General features: G+C 41.4%; 1 protein-coding gene across 3 annotated transcripts in view; it reads right to left on the reverse strand.

Annotated features, from left to right (window-relative positions):
* Nucleotides 1-24,585, reverse strand: part of TIAM1 (TIAM Rac1 associated GEF 1) — a 230,278-nt gene that overhangs the window by 111,761 nt on the left and 93,932 nt on the right. For all 3 annotated transcript variants that reach the window (XM_030914607.1, XM_030914608.1, XM_030914609.1), the window contains one exon: nt 18,403-18,575. In XM_030914607.1, coding sequence (XP_030770467.1) covers nt 18,403-18,575 — 173 coding nt within the window. The remainder of the gene's footprint in view (nt 1-18,402; nt 18,576-24,585) is intronic.

A 24,585-nucleotide genomic window follows, 5' to 3' on the forward strand; every position in this document is an offset into this window, starting at 1 on the left:
TAAAGACTGAGTGGGAGGAGGAGAGGCGATAAAGACATTGGAAGCCACAGGTGAGGACTTGTAGATTGAGAAACTTAGGGGGGAAAAAAATGCATGTCTATTTATGAGATTAAATTTGCTTTGCTTTATGTTATAGTTATCTCGTCTTTGCAGGTCATTATCTTATAGTTTGTCCTTACGTATCACCTTGAAGTTCCACCAGAAAAAGAGAGGCCCTCCTACATCTAATGAAAGCACCAAGCTTGTTCCTGCTGGTGTTCTGTACAAAGCATGATCACTGGATCTGTCAGTGTCTCACAATAAATGGGTATCTCGTTAGGTGGGGTTATTCCCCCCGCACGTTTTTTTTTTTTTTTTTTTTTTTTTGAGATGGAGTCTCGCTCTGTCACCAGGCTGGAGTGCAGTGTGCAATCTCGACTCACTGCAACCTCCGCCTCCCGGGTTCAAGCAATTCTCCTGCCTCAGTCTCCTGAATAGCTGGGACTACAGGCGTGCGCTACCACGCCCAGCTAATTTTTGTATTTTTTTTAGTAGAGACGGGGTTTCACCATGTTGGCCAGGATGGTCTCAATCTCTTGACCTCGTGATTTGCCTGCCTTAGCCTCCCTAAGTGCTGGGATTACAGGTGTGAGCCACCATGCCCAGCCTCGTTTTTTTTTTTTTTAATTAGGAAAGGGACCAGCTCAGATGGAAAAATAATCTGGTAAGTATTTTTCCTTAAAAAAAAAAAAAAAAAATTTCAAGATGAAAATACCCAGTGTTGGCAAACATACAGAGTAACCAGAACTCCTATGCACTGCTGGCTGCTGGCTGGAAAGTAAACTTGTACAACTGCTTTAGAAAGCTGTTGGATATTACTTACTAAAGTTGAATATATGTACACCCTGTGACCCAGAAAATGCACTCTGAGTACATACTCAAGAGAAATACATTCATATGCACACAAAAATATATACACCAGAACATGCACAGCAGCATATCATGGGTGAAACTGGGCACCATCCAGATGCAACCAATAGGGGAATGGACGAATATGTGGGATAATCACACAATGAAATACTATACAGCAAGAATGGAGGAACTATAACTATAGACTAACACACATAAATCTTGCACACATCATTTTGGGGAAGGAATCAGATGCACTGCAGTATATATACTGTAGGATTCTATTTATATGAAGTACTGTATTACTCCATTCTCATGCTGCTAACAAAGACATATCCAAGACTGGGTAATTCATAAAAGAAAGAAGTTTAATTGACTAACAGTTCAGCATGGCTGAGGAGGCCTCAGGAAACTTACAATCATGGCGAAGGGGAAGCAAACAAATCCTTCTTCTCATGGTGGCAGCGAGGAGAAGTACAGAACGAAGCAGTGGGGAAAGCCCCTTATAAAACCATCAGATCTAGTGAGAACTCACTCACTATCACGAGAACAGTATGGAGGTAACTGCCCTCATGATTCAATTACTTCCCAATGGCTCCCTCCCACGACAAGTGGGGATTACAGGAACTACAATTCAAGACGAGATTTAGGTGGGGGAGGACACAGCCAAACCATATCAAGTACCAACACAGATAAACTAATATATACTATTAGAAGTCAAGAGGGCAGGTTTTTTTGGTGGGATGAGGTGCAATGGGTAGAATCTGGTAAGAAGCACAAGAGAGGTTTCTGGGGTGCTGGCCACCTTCTGTTTCTTCATCTGGGTGCTGCTTACATGGGTGTACGACGGGTGTGTTCAGTTTGTTAAACACCATCAAAATGTGCCTTTTCTGTGTATACGTTAAACTATCATAGAGTTTCAAAGAATATCCTTCCAAGGTATATTATCCTAATAGTTGAGTATAATTTTTCTGTAACTATGCTAAAAATATGATACTTCATATTTTTAGTTTTCATTAAATACTATCCTTAGAAAACCACAAAGGAAGTTCCAAGAAGCTTCACCCTTCTCCACCATTTCCCTGTCCTCCCAAGTGCCTGGTAGTACCTGATAAAAAGCTGGTTCCTTGACCCGAAACTTGCTTTCCATTTTGTTTGTGTGGCTCAGTGGAAATGAGGAGCTTTCAGATTTTAGTGGAGTCCATGTCTTCACGCCTTTTTTTTCCTTTGAGACGGAGTCTCTCTGTCGCCTAGGCTGGAGCACAGTAGCAGCACAATCTCGGCTCACTGCAACCTCCGCCTCCCGAGTTCAAGAGATTCTCCTGCCTCAGCCTCCTGAGGAGTTGGGATTACAGGCGTCCGCCACCACGCCCAGCTAATTTTTGTACTTTTAGTAGAGATGGGGTTTCTCCATGTTGGCCAGGCTGGTCTCGAACTCCTGACCTCAGGTGATCTACCAGCCTCGGCCTCCCAAAGTGCTGGGATTACAGGCGTGAGCCACCATGCCTGGCCATCTTCACCCATTTTTAAAGGATAATGTGGGGGCATCCAGATGCAATCCCCTGCAGAGGTGCACGAAGCACTAAGGAGAGGCTATGGTTCCTGCACCAACGCCTGGCAGGTGGAAGCTCAGGGGCAGTCCACGTCCATCTCTCCAAGGCAAACCTCGCTCATCTCTGCCTCAGTTAGAACCTCCCAGCCCCTACCCTCACCCCCTAACTCATGGAGTAAGAAAAGGAAATACCTACAACCCTGACATAATACCTGAGCAACGGATACAAAGATCTGAAATTTCTGACAGCAAGCTTGGTTGAATATATGTTATGAACTTAAGAATTTAAATAAAAATATGTATCCAGAAGGGACTCAGATGACCATTTTTCACAGATGGAAGGAAAAAAAGCCCAGAAAAAGTAGGAAGAACACAGTCATTTATTATAAATCCCAATCTCCACCAACCCTGTTCTTAAAAAAAAAATGCTTTGGTTCTGTTTTTTTCTTGTTTAATATGACACACTGATCCTGACCCCCAGCTCTTGTTAATTACTCTGTAAGCCAGGCTGCAGCGTCATGAGCATTACCCATTCAATTACTATTATTATTATTATTATTATTATTATTATTATTATTTAAGATGGAGTCTGGCTTGTTGCCCAGGCTGGAGTGCAGTGGTGTGATCTCAGCTCACTGCAAGCTCCGCCTCCCGGGTTCACGCCATTCTCCTGCCTCAGCCTCCCTAGTACCTGGGACTACAAGCACCCGCCACCACACTTGGCTAATTTTCGTATTTTTAGTAGAGACAGGGTTTTACCATGTTAGCCAGGATGGTCTCGATCTCCTGACCTTGTGATCTGCCTGCCTCAGCCTCCCAAAGTGCTGGGATTACAGGCGTGAGCCACCGTACCCAGCCATTATTATTATTATTATTATTATAACTGTTATTTTAGACAGAATCTCACTCTGTCACTCAGGCTAGTGTGCCTGGGCACAATCTCAGCTCATTGCAACCTCTGCCTCCTAGGTTCACGTGGTCCTCCTGCCTCAGCCTCCCTATTCCCTAGCTGGGACTACAGGCTACTAAGGAACCACACACCCAGCTAACTTTTGTATTTTTAGTAGAGAGGGGTTTCACCATGTTGGCCAGGGTGGTCCTAAACTCCTGACCTCAGGTGATCACCCTGCCTTGGCCTCCCAAAGTGCTGGGATTATAGGCATGACCATTCAATATTTTGAGCTCTTCTCATTCTGGGAATATGGGAGAATAGAACTTTCTGACCCCCTCTGAAGCCAGGCATGGCCATGGCACTTGGCTTTTGCCAGTAAAATGTCAGTAGAAGTGACATCACTACTCAACAAAAGCCTGATTCGCTTTTGCCCCTTTGCCACAGTCACGGAAGCATTGTGTCAAGATAGAGCTTCTACCTGCCTGGATCCAAAAGAGTCTAGGATGAGTACGGCTGTGGAGCCAGCCTCGATCACGCCAGGAAGGAGAAAGCATGTTAAAGCACTGAGATTTAAGTGCTCCTTACTTCAGCATAATTCTACCCATCCTGACTGATCTCCCAGCAAAGTAAGAATTCCACTGCAAAACAGGGGATGTCTCAAAAATAAAGGAGTCTGTGTAGTGCACGTGGAAGCCCAAGAAAGACCACAATCTGGTATGTTCTGTGGAACAACAGCCTTTTGCTCTCCTTATTTAATGAAAGTGGGTCTTCTTCCTCCCCCTGTGCGGACCCCAGCCAAATTCAGCCAATAGCAACACACTCCATTCTGACGTCAGAGAGTTTGTCTTCCACCTTTGTCTTCCACTTAAGAAGTAAAAATGAAGGAAGCTGACCAAAGTTAAACATCTTTGAATGGTACATATTTAATTTTGGCAAAGCAGCTATCCTGGAACTTACAAAGACAGACAGTGGTTGCTAGGGGCCGGAGTGAAGGGGATATGGAATGTGGTTAAGTAATGGGGACCGCGCTTAAGCTTTGCATGATGAAAAAGAGTTATGGGCTGGGCAGAATGGTTCATGCCTGTAATCCCAGCACTTTGGGAGGCCAAGGCGGGCAAATCACTTGAGGCCAGGAGTTGGAGACCAGCCTGAGCATGGTGAAACCCCATCTCTACTAACAATACAAAATTAGCTGGGCATGGTGGCACATGCCTGTAGTCCTAGCTACTCGGGAGGCTGAGGCACAAGAATCGCTTAAACCTGGAAGGTGGAGGTTGCACTGAGCCGAGATCATGCCACTGCACTCCAGCCTGGGTGACAGAGCGAGACTCCATCTCAAAAAAAAAAAAAAAAAAAGTTCTGGCGATTAATAATGGTGACAGTTGCACAACAGTGTGGATGTACTTAATGCCACTCAACTGTCCACTTAAAAATGGCTAGATGGTAAATTTTATATGTGGTGTACCACAATTTAAAAGAAAAAATAATTATAAAATAAAAAGAGCCCCCAAACCTAGAGAAACATATATAGAAATGTGTGATGACAGCTGTATGAAAAATTTAGCCATCAGCCCTTTTCACTATTAAGTATGCCTCAGTTCTCCCAAACTTTTTTAAAACCTGTCAATGGCTGAAGGCAGTTCCATTAGAGAGAACTTTTGCTCCCACTGTCCTGTCTACATAAAATGACAGCCTCTACCATTCTCTATCTTTAAGCCAAATCAATTTCTCAGAAGGACAACTGAATAAATGAGCTTTTCTGCAAACTTTGTCCTTTTGCAGTGGCACGCAGGGAGCTATGTGTCCACAAGAGAGGAGACGAACTCTCCATTGACTGCTTTCAACAGCTAGTTGGGTGGAGAAAAGTCTTGCAACATTTCTTGACCATTCATTGGCTTAACACCTCAACTGCTCACGACTCCTGACGGGACACAATGTTGTTCCTCAAGGTCTCTCCAGGATATAAATTCTGACATGCTAGAAAAAGCCATTTGAAGCCACTAACCTTGCCTCCCCTTCTTGAACCAGGCAAGGTTAGTTAGGGACATCAGATTCATGAAGGGTCCCTTCGTCAGAATACAGAGGTCAAAAAGGCAGGACGGAGAGACCACCCAATGGTACCCTCTCAACTTGCTAACCACAAATCACCTTCCATTAAACAAACAGCAGCAAACAGGTAAAGAGAGAATGAATGTTGTGATTCTTCCTTTGCCTTCTGGGGATGCTATAAATACTGTATACAGTTCAGTGAAGGGAATAAGCAAAGTTCTTGCCAACAGACAAATATAATCAGCAAAAAATGCATTTTGCATAACAGCCCCTTTGAGTGCAGAGATAAGATGAAGCTCAGGGCTTCATTATGTATTTAAATAGATCCAGCTTCAATTATCCAACGGCATGGAGGACACTTGGTGATTTCAGATAATCAATGGTTTACGTAAGTGGCAGGAAAAGGGAAATTCATTTTAAACACAAGAAATACTAGGGAATGTATGCCAAATCTAGGAAATTAAAATTTTGGATAATCCAAGTTTATAGAAGCACAAGAATAATTGCAAAGTAGGTTAAACATTTTCATTTTAAAAGAAAAAAAAAGAAAGTTACCATTTTTTAAGAGGCTAGATTATTCTGGAATAAAGTTCCACTGTGAATTCTTAAAAGGCTTTTTTCTTGTTGATTCTACACTCATCATATTTTGTTTACATGAGACTTATTTAAGCTATTATTTTTAATATCTGTAAAGAGAACTTAAGGACAGGCATGGTGGCTCACGCCTGTAATCCCAGCACTTTGGGAGGCTGAGGTGGGATCACTTGAGATCAGGAGTTCAAGACCAGCCTGGCAACATGGTGAAACTCCATCTCTACTAAAAATATAAAAATTAGCCAGGTGTGGTGGTGCATGCCTGTAATCTAAGCTACTTGGGAGGCTGAGGCAGGAGAATTGCTTGAACCTGGGAGGCAGACGATGCAGTGAGCCAAAATGGTGCCACTGCACTCCAGCCTGGGCGACAAGAGCAAGACTCCGTCTCAAAAACAACAACAACAACAACAATAACAACAACAACTTTAAATTTGAGGTTCCCCTCCCCCACTGAAAATAGTGATATAATGGATCCTTCTCACCCTCACCCACACCAGGTTCATTCTCTGGAGAAGACTCCAGGAAGACAGACACAAGGGAAACGGGCTGTGTGTCGCAAAGAGGCAAACAGATGGCAGCCTGCCTGATGGAGGGCAGTGGCAGGATTCATCTCTGGCAAAGCTCAGTCACCTCCAAGAAAAGACTCACAAATATGGTCAACTGGAGTCTCTCCACAAGGCCACTTACTATCTGTCCATGCTATGAAAGGCCCCAGCACTTCTAACATGCACAGATGATATAAGCAGCTTTTTCGTATCTCACATGTAAATATGACCAAACAGTCAAGGATCACCAGATATTTGCTGAAAGCCCCCAGGATGAAAGGCAGAGACTAAAGCACACAGGAGAAACTGTACTAGGAGAAAGGAGAAGCCATGCCTGAAACAGAGAAAGGTTCCCTAAAATCTACACAAGGGGATGCAAGAGAATCTAAAGCTATAAACAAGTGAAGGAAAAGTACAGTTTACAATAAAAAGGAAGAATGAAATTGAAAAGAGAGTGGGAGAGGGGAAGGGAGGGAGGGAAGGGGGAAGGGAGGGAGGAGGTGGGGAAGGAAGTAAGGAAGGGAGGGAGGGAAGAAGGGAAGGAGGGAAGGAGGGAGAGAAAGCTTCTTTTAGGAATTAAAAAAAATAACCAAAATTAAAATGTCAATAGAAGGAAATCACTGTGAAGGATCAGAACACCAGCAAGGTGCAGTGGCTTACACTTGTAATCCCAGCACTTCGGGAGGCCAAGGCAGGTGGATCACTTGACCCCAGGAGTTCAAGACCAGCCTGGGCAACATGGCAAAACCCCATCTCTACATGAAACACAAAATTTAGCCAAGCATGGTGGTGTGCACCTGTCATCCCAGCTATTTGAGAGGCTGAGGTGGGAGAACCTGGGAGGCTGAGGCTGCAATCAGCCATGATTATACCACTGCACTCCAGCCTGGGCAACAGAGTAAGACCCTGTCTCCAAAAAAAAAACCAAAGAAAAGAAATTGTGCTTGCTTCAGCAGCGTATACACTAAATAAGGATCAGAATACCAGTGATAAGGAAATGATGCTAAATGATTCAAAGAGAAAAAATAAATAAAACACACACATGCTAATCAGAAATGAGAACATTATCAGAAAATAATTAAACCAAGGGGAAATGATCTCCAAGCCAAAATTCCAAATTACTCAAATATTATGCAAGTAAAAGGTAGAATGAAGACATTTAAAAATATGCAGGATTTTATAGTAAGTTACTACAGGTTATTTTCATGAAAAAGAAGCAGCTGGTAATTCTAGGGAGGCTGTTGTACATGGGGCACGTAGAGCAGCCATATGTGAGCAGGACAATGTGCCAGGGAGGGCAGGCTTCAAAGGAAAACATCACTGATGAAACAGCTAACATGCTGGAGATTTAGAAAATATCACTGCCACAAAACCAGGAAAATAAGCAATATGGGCCTTCCCCCCCACAAAAAAGAGGGCAGTTATTAACTACAGAAAAAAACAAACAAATAAGACATTGTTACAGAAAAGAAATAAGATCACAGTACACTACTTGACTCTGCAGCCAATACTATTTATATAGTCATAACAATGTAATAACACTGACTAGTGCTTTAATCCTAAATGTTCATATACCTATATGGGAAGACGAGGAAAGAAGAATTTACAGCTAACACAGCTAAATGTTCATCTATCATAATAGAAAGTCAGTAGTACCTAAAATCCATTAGAAATAGCAGTATAAACATGTTAATGAGAAATGAGAGCAAATGCAAGAAAACAAAGAAACAAAAACATCAGCTAAAATAGTTTTGTATAGTTGCTTCTAGGGAATAAGCCTCATGAGGCGAAGAGGGCAAAAGGAGGAAAATAATTTCACTCTAAGCCTTTTAATGTTAGCTGAATTCTTTTAAACTATGATGATATTGATTTAGTACAAATTTAAACTAATGTAAAAAAAGGAAGAATACCATTAGTAACATAATTTGCATGATACATAACAGTATAGAAATTGTATAGGAAGATCCAGCTCAACCACAATTATACCTCTGCAGTGTGGGGAAACCTCTGAGGCACCCACAAGAAGGCATAAAATCCAACTGATTTCCAGCCTTGTATATTCATTTTGCACTTCAATATCCATATTCTCCATTAATAGTCTCCTTAGAGGTAGGCAAGTGGGGCCCCTGCCAGAGCTCTCCACCTCAGGAGGTCCCATAGTTGGGAGGGTTTTTCTTGAAATTTTCTAAGTCTCCCTCTGGCTCCTGGAAAGGGGAAGTTTCAGGAGGTTTCGCCCCTTCGGGGAGTTCTCTCACCCTGTACCAGCTATGCGGTCTCAAAAAGATGCCCAAAGCTCTTGAACTTGAGTCTGTGGCTAGTGAGTTGCACCCACCAGCCTGTGTGGTATTTCTTTCACCAGATTGCTTGAGTTTGGGCCACCAGAATGGTGCTGACAGTTGATCCAGGGTGAGCCAAATTCTTTATATAGATAAAGCCTCCATAAAAAAATATTTTCCTGGGGCTCCACATATCCTGGAGTTGGCCCTTCTCCACAACTAATCCATGCCAAAATCAAAGGTAAATATTTCTACAGTGGCTGGCTAGGAGCAGGGATATAATCTACAGTGTGGGGAAAACAGGACTTAACTACAGAGTAAGTCAACACAGAAACCAACAAAGAGAACGAAGACCTCGCACTCAGCTTGTCATATCAGTGGATAATGTGAAGTTAAGAGGAATATAAACACCAGGGAAGATCAAATAAGGATCCCAGAGGATTTCAACAGTTTATTAGAAGGATAAAAGCTACAAGGATAACATATCAAAGAGGTACATTTACGTTCTGAGTTGGGTTTTTGAAAAAAAAAATCTATTAAAATAAGATGGGGAAGGTCTTGTTGGGTAAGAATTGATTTTGAGGGTTTAAGATACCACGAGCTCAGTCTGGTCAACAGTTTGATGTGGCTTTTAATAAAAGGAATGGACTCTAGAGGAAACAAGGACAATAGGAACCTCACCGCAGGCTGCATGGGGCAGACCACATAGAGGCTCACACAGGATGCTGAGCTCCTGGGCATGCTTACAAGTAAGAACAGGGAGAATGGCTTGGAAACCTTATGCAGGGTAGCCCAAAGAGACGTGGCAGGAGGTAAATGAAAGCTGTTTTTAAGTATCTAAAAGGTGATGAGTGGGAGGAGGGAGGGATTGCCTTGGGGAGTTATACATGATATAAATGATGAATTGATGGGTGCTGACGAGTTGATGGGTGCAGCACACCAACATGGCATAAGTATACATATGTAACAAACCTGCACGTTATGCACATGTACCCTAGAACTTAAAGTATAATAAAAAAAAAAAAAAAGAAGAAGAATATAAAAAAAAAAACAAAAACAAAACAAAAAAACCAAAAACAAAACAAAAAAAAGGTGATGAGTAAGGATAAGCAGAAGACTTACACAGGACTCTGGGGGTGAATACAGAAACAAAGAGAAATGGCAAGACTCACTAGAAAGAACATATTATCTCAACATGATGAAAAACTTTCTAGGACTTACGGCTGCCTAACAAAACCGATGGTTGAAAGCTGGGAGATCTCCAGGAATGGGAGATGCTGCCCAGAGAGTAGGCTCACCTGTTGGCCAGTGTCTTGCAGGGACCATATCCCCTTTGAGAGGGGCACTGGGTCAAGATGCCAAATCTCCACTAAAGTCTTTTCTACAAGTCCACTTGACACCTCCTTGTGAAAGATGATTTACAGCTTTTTCCCCAGCCTGGCTGCCCTTGTCCAGGGCATGCGGCCATGACCTTCCTCAAGTCTGACACACATAGCCAGACATGGCTTCCAAGGTAGTTCTCTAGACCGTGATGAAACTCAAGACCTTAGCCTTTTCACAGTGAAGCCACACTTAAATTTCTGTAAAGTTGCTTATTTAAGAGGAGCCCATGGAATGGTCTTTTTTTCTTTATTACTAAAATGGTAACTGTTAAGCGTTTGCTATCTATCAGACACCATCATCATCATACTTAATCTTCAACTCAACTTAATGGCATACGAGTCTCTTAATATGCATGTAATACCCTCACACAAGTGACTTTGTAAATGATGAGAAAACTTTCTATGGAAAGAAAGGCAATCAATTCCTAGAGATAACATTTTCTATACCCCTTTAGATATATAACAGCATATGATTTTCTACTCTATTATCTTTCTTATTTGCCTGCTAGCTAAGTTCCCAAGGCGTTTAACAGACAAATTAATAACTAATATTAGGATATATTACCATAAAGGTGGGTGAGCTTTTTGGAATTGTATGTGACATCCTAAGGTGATGAATGAATGAAGGCCCAATAGGAAGTTGTACTTTGTAGGTGGTAGGTACTGTCTCTGGCTTCAAGTTAAAGGAAAGAACTCAAATTAAAATAGTGCAGACAGCTTAGCACTTCTTCCATATACCCGGCTCCAACATTCCTGCTCATTCCCACCCTCCACCGACCTCACACACAAAAATTCCTTTCCTACTTTTGTTGGTAACATGAATCTCCTTTCCATGGGTGAGTCTGTGGGTATTTGAGTAACAGCGTCGAATCAGCAGCACACAGGCTCTGGAAGCTGTGTGCACTGAATTGAGCCCTGGGGCTGGAATAACCTACAAATTACTTCCATAATCATGGCTGATCGCCTGTGCTTTAGCTTCACCCCTACACACACAGGTTTCATTCTGATTTGGCTGCTCCAGAGTTACATGGATTTATAATAAGCAGAAGGCAGAGAATGTTTTCAAACATTCTCTTTGAAAGAGAGAATGTATGTGAAAACACAAAGGTTTTCAAAAATAAGATCCTATGTTGTCACATACAAAAAAGTTTATTCCATGTGATCTATTGGCTATTCACATTCTACTAGCAATTTTATGGCCATGAAGGTCCTTTCAAAAGGAATTCACATCAGAAATGTGTAAGTGAAAAAGAAAACCTTCTGGTTCCACTTGAGAGTTAAAAACAAATTTTTAAGGGAGCCTTTCTGAAATCCATCTGATAATCATCTAACCTGTGTAGTGAGGCAAGGCAGGACCAAAATTAGGTTTCACTTTAGAAATATTTCCAATGAGTAGCTTAATTCTAGGATTGAGAAAAAGCTAGTCCCTTTTTACTGTAGCCAGTGACTCTTACCCTTGTTCTTCTTAGGGTCAATCATGATAGGACAAATAGTATACTCAGACAATAAAAGGTTTGGAGAAACAGAGGCTTGGTTTGAGTTAAGTATGTGACTTTGGGTCCAATTACTAGCTTCTGTAAGCCTCGACTTCAACAAATGGGGTATACAACACGCATCAATGGGTTAAAATGTGGATACATAATCCAACTAACTACTGCTCTAAGAATTACATGTGACTCACATTAAGATGGTAGTATACAATAAGGGCTAAGTAAAACACAGCCACTGATCTCACAATAATGTTACTGTTGCTGTCAGATAGTTAGACATTCCCTCATTTGCAAGATTTCCAATTAACAAATAGAAACTATGCCAGATGCAGAAAAACAATTTTTTTTTTTTTTTTTTTTAGATAGGATCTTGCTCTGTCACCCAGGCTGGAGTGCAATGGTGCAACCACGGCTCACTGCAGCCTTGACCTCCTTGGAGCAAGTGATCTTCCCACCTCAGCCTCTTAACTAGCTGGGACTACAGGTACATGCCATCATGTCCAGCTAATTTTTTTCATTTTTATTTTTTGGTAGAGACAGGGTCTTTCCATGTTGTCCAGGCTGGTCACAACCTCCTGGGCTCAGTGATCTGCCTGCCTTGGTCCCATAAAGTGCTGACATTACAGGCATGAGCCATCATGCCCAGCCAAAACAATTATTTATAACATATATACAAGAAAATTTTCATAACGCTATAGCATGTAGATTTAAAAAACAAGATACTCAAAGCATTCCCATTAAGAAAGGCTTGAGAAGTGACCATGGGTTATAATTAAATTTCACGGCAACAAATGGCACCCTTAAGAGAGTAAAAAGCAAGCCACAGAGTAGAAAAAGATACTTGCAATGAATATAATCAACACAGATGATATACAAAATATGCAAAGAGTTGCCATAAATCATTAACAAAGAAACTCTGATAAAAAAAAATGGACAAGAAAGTAAAATAAGCACTTCACAAAAGATGATATTGAAATGGTCACTAAGTGCATGAATATGCACTCAATTTCACATTAATATCTTAAAAAGGATTTTTTAAAAATCTCAATATCAAGTTGGCAAAGATGAGGAATAACTACAATTCTCCTAGGCTGCTGATGAGAGTATAAATCACACTAATCATTTTGAAAACTGGCATATCCTGAATATGTGCCTAACCCATGACCCTCCATGCCACTCCTAGGTATATATGTTTGTCCAGCAGAAATGTGGACAAACATAATCTGAGAACAGGTACAAGAGTGCTCACAAAAACATTGCTTGTGATCCTTAACACCTGGGAACAACTCAGATGTACCTATGGAATGGTTGCTATATGTCCCAGTTGGCCTGGGACTGTCGCCACTTATACCTGGTATGCTGGCATATCTGTTAATAGTGTCTACTGTCTAAAGTGTCCTAGTGAATGCCATCAACATCAATGGGGGTTGGGGTGGGGTAGGAGGGTTAAGAACCTCCAAAGAGCCATTCCTTCACAAAAGCAACAAGAACAGTGGTAAAAAATGGTCAAAATCAACTTTTTCACAATTCCAGAAATTCATCTAAGTTCTGCAACAATCTGAGCTGCATTTATTAAAGACAAATGGCTGAACCTCAGTAAAAACAGCAAGTTTTGTGATATTTTAAATCGCTCTGTTTCCATCTTTGTCTCCTCATCTATACAATCACATGAAAACCAGCTGTGTAGCACCACAAGAGGGAACGATCTTCCTCAAGTCTGACACATGGAACTAAACATGGCATTCCAAGGTAGATCTCTGTATCTTTCCCAAAACACCTTTCTCAGAGAACCATCACTAAGCAACCTGTCTAACAGGTCCCAGAAAAACCTCTTCACAGAGCTGTTGCTATTTGACCTGACTCAGACCTCATTCATGCAAACACTCTTCACTCCAGGGGGTGCTTGTGAAAAACAATTAACGACAATTGTTTAACACTGCAGTCGCCTGAAGCAGTGATAACAGTCCAGCAAATGAGAAGTTGACCAAGAAACTTGAGGAAAAGCTGGGAATACAATTTCCACAAAAGGCTCTGAAAAGCTATGACACAGTCCTTGTAATCTGTAAGGTCACTGATACGGTTTGGCTGTGTCTCCACCCAAATCTCATCTTCAGTTGTAGCTCCCATAATTCCCACGTGTCGTGGAAGGGACCCAGTGGGAGGTAATTAAATCATGGGTGCAGGTCTTTCCATGCTGTTCTCGTGATAGTAAGTCTCATGAAATCTGATGGTTTTATAAAGGGAGTTCCCCTGCATACACTCTCTTGTCTGTTGCCATGTAAGAGGACTTTGCTCCTCCTTTGCCTTCTGCCATGATTGTGAGGCCTCCCCATCTATGTGGAACTGTGAGTCCATTAAGCCTCTTTTCCTTATAAATTACCCAGTCTCGGGTATGTCTTTATTAGCGGCATGAGAATGGACTAATACAGTCACAAATACGTATAAGGCTGTCCACAAGCCCAGATAGTCCCAAGAAGTTCCTAAGCTCACCGTATGACTTTACAGCTCAGTGAAAGCAGAGATGAAGGCTAAGGCAGAGAGGAAAGTTAGTTGCCTGAGCATTGATGATGTGCAGGAACTTGGAAACTTCTGTTCTTAGGAAAGACTAGGAAACTTACTGCTTCTGTACATTCAAGGAAATCTCTCTCTAATAATTAGCTGACTACTCAACTAGCTGAGCAGAGACTTCAGTGGACACACATGACAAAGCCTAAATATTTTACAGATTTCAGGAAAGTCACTAAACAAAGAAGCACTATCACCACCAATAATCAGCAACAATAGCAAATCCTGGAGGATGGGAGGTGGATCTGCTTTCAGAGTTGCCACATTTATATTATTTTAAACATACAATTTAAAACAAAAAAGTATGAGACATGCAAATAAACAGTAAACAACAATAAAGTATGGGCCAGGAATGGTGATTCATGCCTATCACCCAGTGGGTTGGGAGACCAAAATGGGAGGACTTCTTGAGGCCAGGAGTTTGAGACCAGTCTGGGCAACATAGCAAGATTCTGTCTTTAAAAAATATTTTTAAAAAATTAGCCAGGTATGGTGGTGCATCCCTGTAGTCCCAGCTACTTGAGAGACTGAGGTGGGAAGACTGATTGAGTCCAGGAGTTCAAGGTTACAGTGAGCTATGATTGTACCACTGTACTCCAGCCTGGGTAATAGAGCAATAGCCTATCTCTAAAACAATTAAATAAAGTATGGCCCATACACAGAAAAAGAAGTAGTCAATAGAAACTGTCTCAGAGAAGTCCCATGTTGAGTACTAGAGAAAGATTTCAAGCAACTATTTTGAACATATTCAAAGAACTAAAATAAACCATGTCTAACGAAATAAAGTATGAGACTAATATCACATTAAATAGAGAATATCAATAAAGAAATGTAATTTTTGTATGAAAGAATCAGGCCAGGCACAGTGGCTCATGCCTGTAATCCCAGCACTTTAGGAGGCTGAGTCGGGAAAATCACTTGAGGCCAGGGGTTTGAGACCACCCTGGGCAATAAAATGAGACCCCCATCTCTACCAAAAATAGAAAAAATGAGCTGAGTGTGGTGGTGCACGCCTGTAGCCACAGCTATTCAGGAGACTGAGCTGGGAGGATTGCACAGCCCAGGAGGCTGAGGCTGCAGTGAGCTGTGATCAGTACACCACTTACCCTACAGCTCGGTGAAAGCAGAGATGAAGGCTAAGGCAGAGATGAAAGCCAGCTGCCTGAGCATTGATGATGTGCTTGAACTTGCAAACTTCTGTTCTTAGGAAAGACTAGGAAATTTATTGCTTCTGTACGTTGAAGGAAATCTCTCTAATAATTAGCTGACTACTCAACTAGCTGAGCAGAGACTTGGCAATTTATGAGACATGCAAATAAACAATAAACAACAATAAAGTGGGATGGGAGACCAAAATGGGAGGACTGCTTCTATTGACATTCTAGTAGTCAATAGAAACTGTCTCAGACAAGTCAGATCCAAAATCAGCACACCACTGCACTGCAGCCTGGGGGACAGAACAAGACTCTATCTCAAAAGAAAAAGAAAAAGAAAGAAAAAGAAAAAATGGCCAGGTGCAGTGGCTCACACCTGTAATCCCAGCACTTTGGGAGGCCAAGGCAGGCGGATCACCTGAGTTTGGGAGTTTGAGGCCAGCCTGACCAACACTGAGAAACCGCACCTCTACTAAAAAAAAAAAAAAAAAAAAAAAAAAAAATACAAACAGCCGGGTTTGGTGGCGCATGCCTGTAATCCCAGCTACTTGGGAGGCTGAGGCAGGAGAATTGCTTGAACCTGGGAGGCAGAGGTTGTGGTGAGCTGAGATTGTGCCATTGCACTCCAGTCTGGGCAACAAAAGCAAAACTCTGTCTCAAAAAAAAAAAATATGTATTTTTATATATATATATTTTTTATATTACATATATTATATAATATACATTGTATATTATGTATTATATAATATATAGTATATTATGTGCATTATGCATATGTAGTATATTATATAATATATAGTATATATTATATATACTATATATAATGTGTGTATATATATAAATAACCAGAAGAGCTCAACAACAGATTTGAGTTGGAAGAAAAAGGAACCAGTGAACTTATGACAGATCAAGTGAGATTAAGGAATAGAATGAAAAAAAAATGCACAGAGTCTCAGAGGCTTGTGGGACTTCATCAAGCATACTAATGTAAACAGAACATGAGTCACCAAAGGAGTGGAGCAAGATAAATGAGCAGGAAGATTATTTGAAGAAATAATAGCTAAAAACTTTCCAAATGTGATTTAAATACACAAACACATACACATAAATCTACAGATCCAAAAGACACTATCCCATAAATATATACACATTTTATTTTGTGGCCACTAGTACTCACAATTTTTAAAATTTAAAAAATATTAAAAGATACGTATCTGAAAGACAATAAATTCCAGGTAAAGTAAACTCAAAGAGAATAATACCTAGACACATAATACTCAAACTGTTTAAAGACAAAGTCATGATCTTCACATCAGCAAGGGAGCCTCATAGGATAAACAGCTGATTTTTCTTCAAAAACCATGAAGGCCAGAAAGGACTGGGATGACATTTTCAGAGCACTGAAATAAGATGGTCAATTAAGAATTCTATATCCAGCAAAACTATCCTTCAAAAATGAAGGGGAAATTAAGTCATTCCCAGATAAATAAAAGTGTCTTGGCTTGGATGATAAAAGACATAATCACTCAATTCAACTAGCAGGTTGCGTTTGTGAGTGGGGTGGGGTTGGGAGAGAGGCTGAGGTGCCTGAAACTTCTATTTCTTGTCCTAATTGGTGGCTGCATAACTACTTTATGATAGCTCATTGAGCAGTACACTTATGTTGTGTACACTCTTCTTTCTGTGTTTTACATCACAGATTTTTAAAAAAGAAAACACAGATGCTTTGTCTTTACATAATCAAAATTAGCACTTTATATTTCTTACTTTAATTGTCCAAATAGAAATAGCTTCTGAAGCCAAAGCCAAAAACTTGGTGAAATAAATGATTTCCTTCCTCTATACCTTTGTTCCAGCCCCCTCCTTCCATGTTATATTCTTACTGTCTTTGTCACGCCATTTATACCTGTTCTTCCTTTAATAGTCATTGTTAGGCTTTACCATATTATAAAGATTTACTGTGTCTGTCCCCTCTGCTATATGTGAACACTTTTAAGAAGATGAACTGTCAGCTGGGCGTAGTGGCTCACACCTGTAATTGTAGCACTTTGGGAGGCCAAGGTGGGTGGATCACCTGAGATCAGAAGTTCGAGACCAGCCTGACCAATATGGTGAAACCCCATCTCTACTAAAAATACAAAAATTAGCCAGGCATGGCAGCAGGTGCCTATAATCCCAGCTACTCAGGAGGCTGAGACAGGAGAATTGCTTGAACCTGGGAGGCGGAGATTGCAGTGAGCTGAGATTGTGCCACTGCACTACAGCCTGGGTGAAAAAAAAAAAAAAAAAAAGACGAACTGTCAAAATCTTCTTGGTGTGCTCAGTAGCACTATGCAGAGCACATAGGAAGCACAGAATAAAGATTTGAGAAATTAATTCTTCAATGGAATCAATAAAGAAAGCCTTCCTACATAACAACACAAAAAAGTTCTTGCTGAGTATATTATAACTATCCAAACTCAAAAGATTCCATATCAAAGAAAATGTTAATCCTGAAGCAGTTAGCAGAGAAATATTTTTTTTAAAAGTTGAAATTCAAGGATGCTGAGTAGAAAGTTTTGATCAGATGAGGAAGAGAAACTGTTTAGGTGATGCCAGTCATTCCTGAGATGTCACTATTTTACTTTATGATTAATATTAGAAAAGAACATATTATAAATGAAAATTTTTGACAGCTCAAATCACGTCTAAAAGAAGAAATTCATGATCCTTTTCTTAAATGTAACAGAAATGGTACTGAGACCACACAAAGATATCCTTCAACTCATGACAGAGCAAGTTTCTCACATCCAACTCATAGCCCTCCTTAGCCTTCACTTGGAAAACCTCTGAATATACCTATTCTTGGAATTTAGTACAGATGTTTATTTTGTCATTCACCGTTTTTGTTTTTATAATGAGCAAAAGATTAATCTCACCGCAGTGGAGGGAGACTGGGTACCTAGGCAAGAAAAAGAAAAGAAGGTACCCAGTTCAGAGGTTTGAAATGCCCTGCAAAGGAAGTGCCCAACAAACCTGAAAAAGGAAAGCATCACCCAGGGAATTGCTGAGGCAGAAGACAAAGTCCTTCTTGGGGTGCTCAGGCACCGCCTGCACAATGCTGTTCTCCACCCAGACGGCGTGTTTGGGGATGCTGTTGTGGTCTATTCCAGACCTGCCATCGCTCTCGTAGAAAAATAGCGTGCATCCTGAGGAAACAGAACAGGGGTGTGCATGAGTATTTAGTGCTTGGGAAACAAAAGAACCCATAGTGGAACCTAACACGTGCACCCTGTCAGAGGCTGAAAATTAAAGCACATGGAACCCAGGAAGTAAAGAGAATGGAGCCAGGCTTGGACTCAAGTCTTGGATGGGTCTAAAGAAGGACAAAGATCTTAAATTGTAGCTTCTCAGCCTGCCTGGGATTCCTTCCTGCATGCCCTCAAGTTCTCTCAAACCCTTCCTCTGGGTTTTAGATTGATTCATTACAGGTCTCTTCACAGACATAGGGTCTCGTGACTCGTCTGTCCCGAGGCGAGTACAAACACGGTCCTCCAGGCCAGAACTGTGCCTGGCACTGTGTGAGGACTGGAAGTCACTACCGTCCGACTGAAGCTTATTCAAGTATGTCTCACATGATATGCAACCAGAAAAATCTAGAAACGGTATTTAGTTTCCAGATCATGCCCTTGGATAAAACAATATATAATACCAGCATTAAGTACGTTAAGGATAAGAAAAACAATGATACATTTTTGGTCTCACATCTTATCTATATTTTTTTTCTAGAAGCCAACCATGCCCTTGTTCCTACTGAAAGAGGAAATCCATGGCACACATACAAAGGCCTGGGAGAAGCCAGAGTCCTGGTCCATACATAATTGCACTGTGAAACTAACAAGATAGTAGCAACAGAATATTTCACAGACTTGTGGCAAGATGGCTTCCATAGATTCCCTCCATTATCACCTAAACTTGAGGCTCACTTTAATAGCAACTACTAGCTGAACACTTACTCTCAACTAACTGAAATCAATTTCAGGGGAAGCCAGGGTACAACTTTATGACTCTTCCTCAACCTCAACATAAGCTATCCGTCCATTTTCACCATCTTCCTTACCACAAAAAAGTGCCACACTTCCTGTGAACTGCACAACCCTTGCAAGTTCAATCTATTCAGCTACAATGGGAATCTGTAAAGCAAATTTGCTTATCTGCGATTAGTATTTGTAGAATGATGCAGATCAATGGAAAGGTCACACTGGTTCAAGGGCAACTTTTCCTAGCCTATAATATTTCACATTACCATAGAAGAGCTGTTGAACTCTACATCCTTTCACACAGATGAATGAAGCATATTGATATGCCCTGCCCACTCATTTCACATTTTTTCTCTTGGCACAGTCTGACCATGGGCTCTGCTTACAAGTCCTTATTGCACGGTGCTGCTGAGCATCATGATTTCATACTTGTGGTCCTTGTCTCCATAATTCAGGAGTCTCAAGTGTTCCTTCTACCCATTCAAATTACAGTTGCTTCTTTTTTCAAAGGTAAAGCCGTATACTAACACTTTTTTGAAAGATAAAGTTTTCTAGGCACCGTGGCTTATGCCTATAATCCCAGCACTTTGGGAGATCAAGGTGGAAGGATTACTTGAGCCCAGGAGTTCAACACCAGCCTGGGCAATACAGTGAGGCCTCATCTCTACTAAAAATAAAAAAATAAAAAAAAAAATAGTCGGACATGCCTATGGTCCCAGCGACTCAGGTGGCTGAGCTGGGAGGATTATTTGAGCCCAGGAGGTTGAAGCTACAGTGAGCCATGATCATGCCACTGCACTCCAGCCTGGGCAACAGAGCAAGACCCTGTCACAAAAAAATTTAAATGAAAGATAAAGTTTTGGCCTGGCTAACACGGTGAAACCCCGTCTCTACTAAAAATACAAAAAAATTAGCTGGGTGTGGTGGCGGGCGCCTGTAGTCCCAGCTACTCGGGAGGCTGAGGCAGGAGAATGGCGTGAACTTGGGAGGCAGAGCTTGCAGTAAGCCAAAATCGCGCCACTGCACTCCAGCCTGGGAGACAGAGTGAGACTTCATCTCCACAAAAAAAATAAAAAAGAAAGATAAAGTTTTATGTTGCTTATTGTTAAAAAATTTGAGTGGAGTTCTGCAGGGTTATTTCTATTTTTTATTACTATTTTTTTTTTTTTAAATATGGGGTCCCACTGTTGCCCAGGCTGGGGTACAGTGGCACAGTCATAGCTCAATGCAGCCTTGAACTCCTGAGCTCAAGTGAACCTCCTATCTCAGTCTCCCAAGTAGCTGGAACTACAGGCATATACCACCATACCTGGCTAATTTGTATATATTTTTTTGTAAAGACAAAGTCTCACTATGTTACCCAGGCTGGTCTCAAATTCCTGGCCTCAAGTGATCTTCCTGCCTCAGCCTCCTGTAGTGCTAGGATTACAGGAGTGAGCCACCACACTAAGCTAATTTTTTTTAGTTTGGGTTTAAAAGTTGCATGGTGTAATTTAAATACATACCTGTAGAGTAGCCTGCCCCAACTCTATTTTTCTCAAATCCCAATGATTTTGATAATCTCAAGGCTTTTCAGGAACACTTGTATCAAAAAGCAGAATCATCTGTACCTCCTATTTCCATGCCTTAGGCTAGCACAGATTAGAGATACAAAGAAATAACAAAACTGGGAGGTGGAAACTGTTTTCCTCTAAATCAGAGGGTCTCATGATGGGCCAAACTTGGCAATGTCTGGTGACCTTTCTGGCTGTCACAACTTGGGGGAAGGTGCTATTGGTATCTAGTGGACACAACCTAAGGAAGCTGTTAAGCATCTACAATGCCCAGGATAGCCCACACAACAAAGAATTATCCAGAAAATGTCAACAGTGTCACTGTTGAGAAACCCTGCTCTAAATAGTTTTTGTGAACTAATTCAACACTAATGAAAAGTAGATTCCTAACATAAAAGGAGCAATACACCTTAGCATGGGTTAAGAACAGAGAAAGAAGTCTGTGGATAATGCATTAGGGGACACTCACAAATCCTAACATGTACATCTACTGAATGTTGTATGGTCCTATCAGATAATTGTTTTTATAATTTTTCAACTTTGATTTAGAATCATCCACAACAAAGCACCACCAAAGGTGGCTAAAATCAGCTCTTACTCAACGATCAACTTGTTCCAATTTTAAGATGAACACGAAGCAGCAAATCTGAGAACCACATTCCCCCTGATGAAAGTCTGTTTACCTTCATCTTCCCTGGAACATAATCTGTACGTTCTTCCGTTGTCTATGGAAACACTCCAGAGACTAATTCCAAATGAAATCTTTTTTTAAAAAAATCAACTACTTTGCCTAATGGGAAAGAATCTTTGGGGGGAAAAAATCTCTATCCCACAGTTCCAATGTGTTCTGCTTTTTATTTCCCAATATTCAAGCATTGCTAAGAAAAAGTCAGCTGCAAGTCTTGCTTTCGAGCAGCAAGGACAAAGCCCTGAGGTTGTCAACAAATACTGGGAACCCATCAGGATGAAGCAAAGAACTCAGTGGCTCCATGTGCTGGGCCTGAATTCCAACAGGTTGTGTCACTCAGATCTGCGTCACCAAGAAAGTAAAGCCTCCCTTCCCTAAAGAGCCTGTGGGCTGTGCTCCTGGACATCCGCACCCTGACTTCCTGTATCATTTACTCTTGGAGGGAATGGCAGAAACAAAATAAACCCCTCTGATATGTCAAAAGTAAAAAAAGCCAACTAATCATTTTTATTTTACGCCACTGACATTGCTGCTCTCAACCGGAGAGTGAGAATCCCCTGGGAAGCTTGTTTAAATCACAAAGGCAAGGCCTGTTGCAGGCTGAATTGTGTCCTCCAAACATCCTAAATCCAGTTAGCTCAGAATATGATCGTATTTGGAAATACGGCCTTTAAAGAGGTAATTAAGATAATATGAGGTCACATGGGTAGGCCCTGATCCAATATAAATGGTGCCCTTATAAGAAGAAGGAATTTGAACACAGACAAGTAAAGGGAAGACCGTGTGAAGATACCGGAAGAAGACAGCCACCTCCAAGTCAAGGAGAGCAGTCTCAGAAGAAACCGACCCTGCCAACACCTTGATCTTGGACTTCCAGCCTCCACGACTGTGAGACGATACATTTCTGTTATTTCCACATCCAGGCTGTGGTGCTTTGCTATGGCAGCTCCAGCAAACTCATCTAGGGCCCACCTCCAAATCTTATGATTCAGCAGGTGTGGGGTACAACCCAGAAAGACCCTCAAGAGGCTGTGATGCAGGTGATCTTCAGATCAAGCTATTAAGAACTTGGCACTAATTAATAAAATGAACCCTAAGATGGGCTGCTAAGGATAAGAGGTTGCAGCGTCCAGTGGTGTGACCATCTAGGGGAGAAGCAGGAAGTGGAAGAAGAAGAAGCCTTTCCCCTCATCTCCTCTCACTCTCCCAGAGTAGAGCAGCTGGTGTGATCCAGGCCCCTCAGACATAAGCCTGTAGCACCTCCAAATTAAGACAAGACAGGTCACACATGAGAAAGAACACTGCAGTTCTTCTCCAAAATGCTTCCACCACGATGCACATCTATGTCTCATATGCAAGACCACTACAGCAAAAAATCATCAAAAGATAATGTTCTAGGAGGCCAGCAACCAATGCACCTGTAAACCCAAGGCCAAAGCAGGAGGATTGCTTGAGGCCAAAAGTTGGAGATCAGCCTGGGCAACACAGCAAGACCCTGTCTCAACAAAAAATAAAAACATTAGCCAGGCATGGTGGCACATGCCTGTAATCCCAACTACTTGGAAGGCTGAAGCAGGAGGATCACTTGAGCCCAGGAGAGATCCTTGGCTGCAGTGAGCTGTAACTGTGCCACTGCATTCCAGCCTGGAAGACAGAGTGAGACCCTGTCTCAAAAAGAATAAAAGGAAAAGATAATGCTCTAGGAATAGCTGAGCATCAAAACTTCAGAAGGAGCCGGGGCCTCTGAGTGACTTCATAGAAAAGAGTTACCACACAAGCCTTCGATCGTCTATTTCTGATAGGTGGGAGGGAAATAAAGTTCTGTCTTACTTACGGCATTGGGAATGGCAGGGCGGGTCTCTGGCACATGCAGCAAAACCTATATCCTAACCAAAACCCTCCCTTCCTATGTCATCAGCCATCTGAGCAACAGCTGGCACCAAGAGTAATGGGGCCAACCCAAGTCCTACTCATGCAAGGGTTGATCTGCACCTACATAGGCATTTGTGTTCACCTCACTAAGCAGAGCTCTAGGCTGCTCCACGTCTCTAGGATTGCATGTTCCCAAACCAACCACAGTCTGTGAAATCCAATATCAAATGGTCTAGTTTGATACTGGTAAGCCCAGGCTTCTTCCTCTTGCACCTTTCCATCAATCCTGTTGACATAGCTAAACTAGTCTGCCACGTATTAACACTGTTTTAAGTCTAGCTTGGGATGAAAACTCTGTGTTTGAGAAGTGTTTTTCTTTTTAAAATATAGAGCTCACAAATATATTACATTTTCTATGCTACCAGGACTTATGCAGATACGTGCAACAATACGTACATGTAATTCATGAAAATGTGCAAAATGACAACAAACACAAGCATGGTTATATAAACAGAAAATAAAGTGATCTAACATACATGTCTGTATCTATAGATACACAGTAAAAAACACAAAGTTTGAGTATTAAATAGTGACTTTTTCATAAATATGATGGTCTATACATTCCATTAATATCAGGTTGAATCCTATGAAATTAACGTCATTCTACCAATTCTTTACCTTAAAAAACGGCAATTTCATAGAATTCAAGCTAATAAATTTCCCTCCAAAATAGTCACTTTGAAAGACGCAAAGCTAAATGATTCCAAAAAGATTTGGGTTCTTTTGGAACTCATCCTTTGAAACTGTCATCAAACCAGCTGCATATATGCCAAAACTAGACATGAGATGCTCCTCTAGCATAACTGTGAAAAAAGAAAATAAAACATCATTTGCAGGGGTGGGGATGGGAGAGTTACTACTCAGAGGGCATAAAGTTTCACTTAAGTCACATGAATAAGTTCTAGCTTATTTGTTTGTTTGTTTGTTTATTTATTTATTATGAGCTGGTGTCTTGCTATGTTGCCCAGGCTGGCCTTGAACTCCTGGGCTCAAGTGAACATCCTGC

Source organism: Rhinopithecus roxellana, chromosome 13 (genome assembly GCF_007565055.1).
Source record: "Rhinopithecus roxellana isolate Shanxi Qingling chromosome 13, ASM756505v1, whole genome shotgun sequence".
In the NCBI taxonomy this organism is placed as follows: Eukaryota; Metazoa; Chordata; class Mammalia; order Primates; family Cercopithecidae; genus Rhinopithecus; species Rhinopithecus roxellana.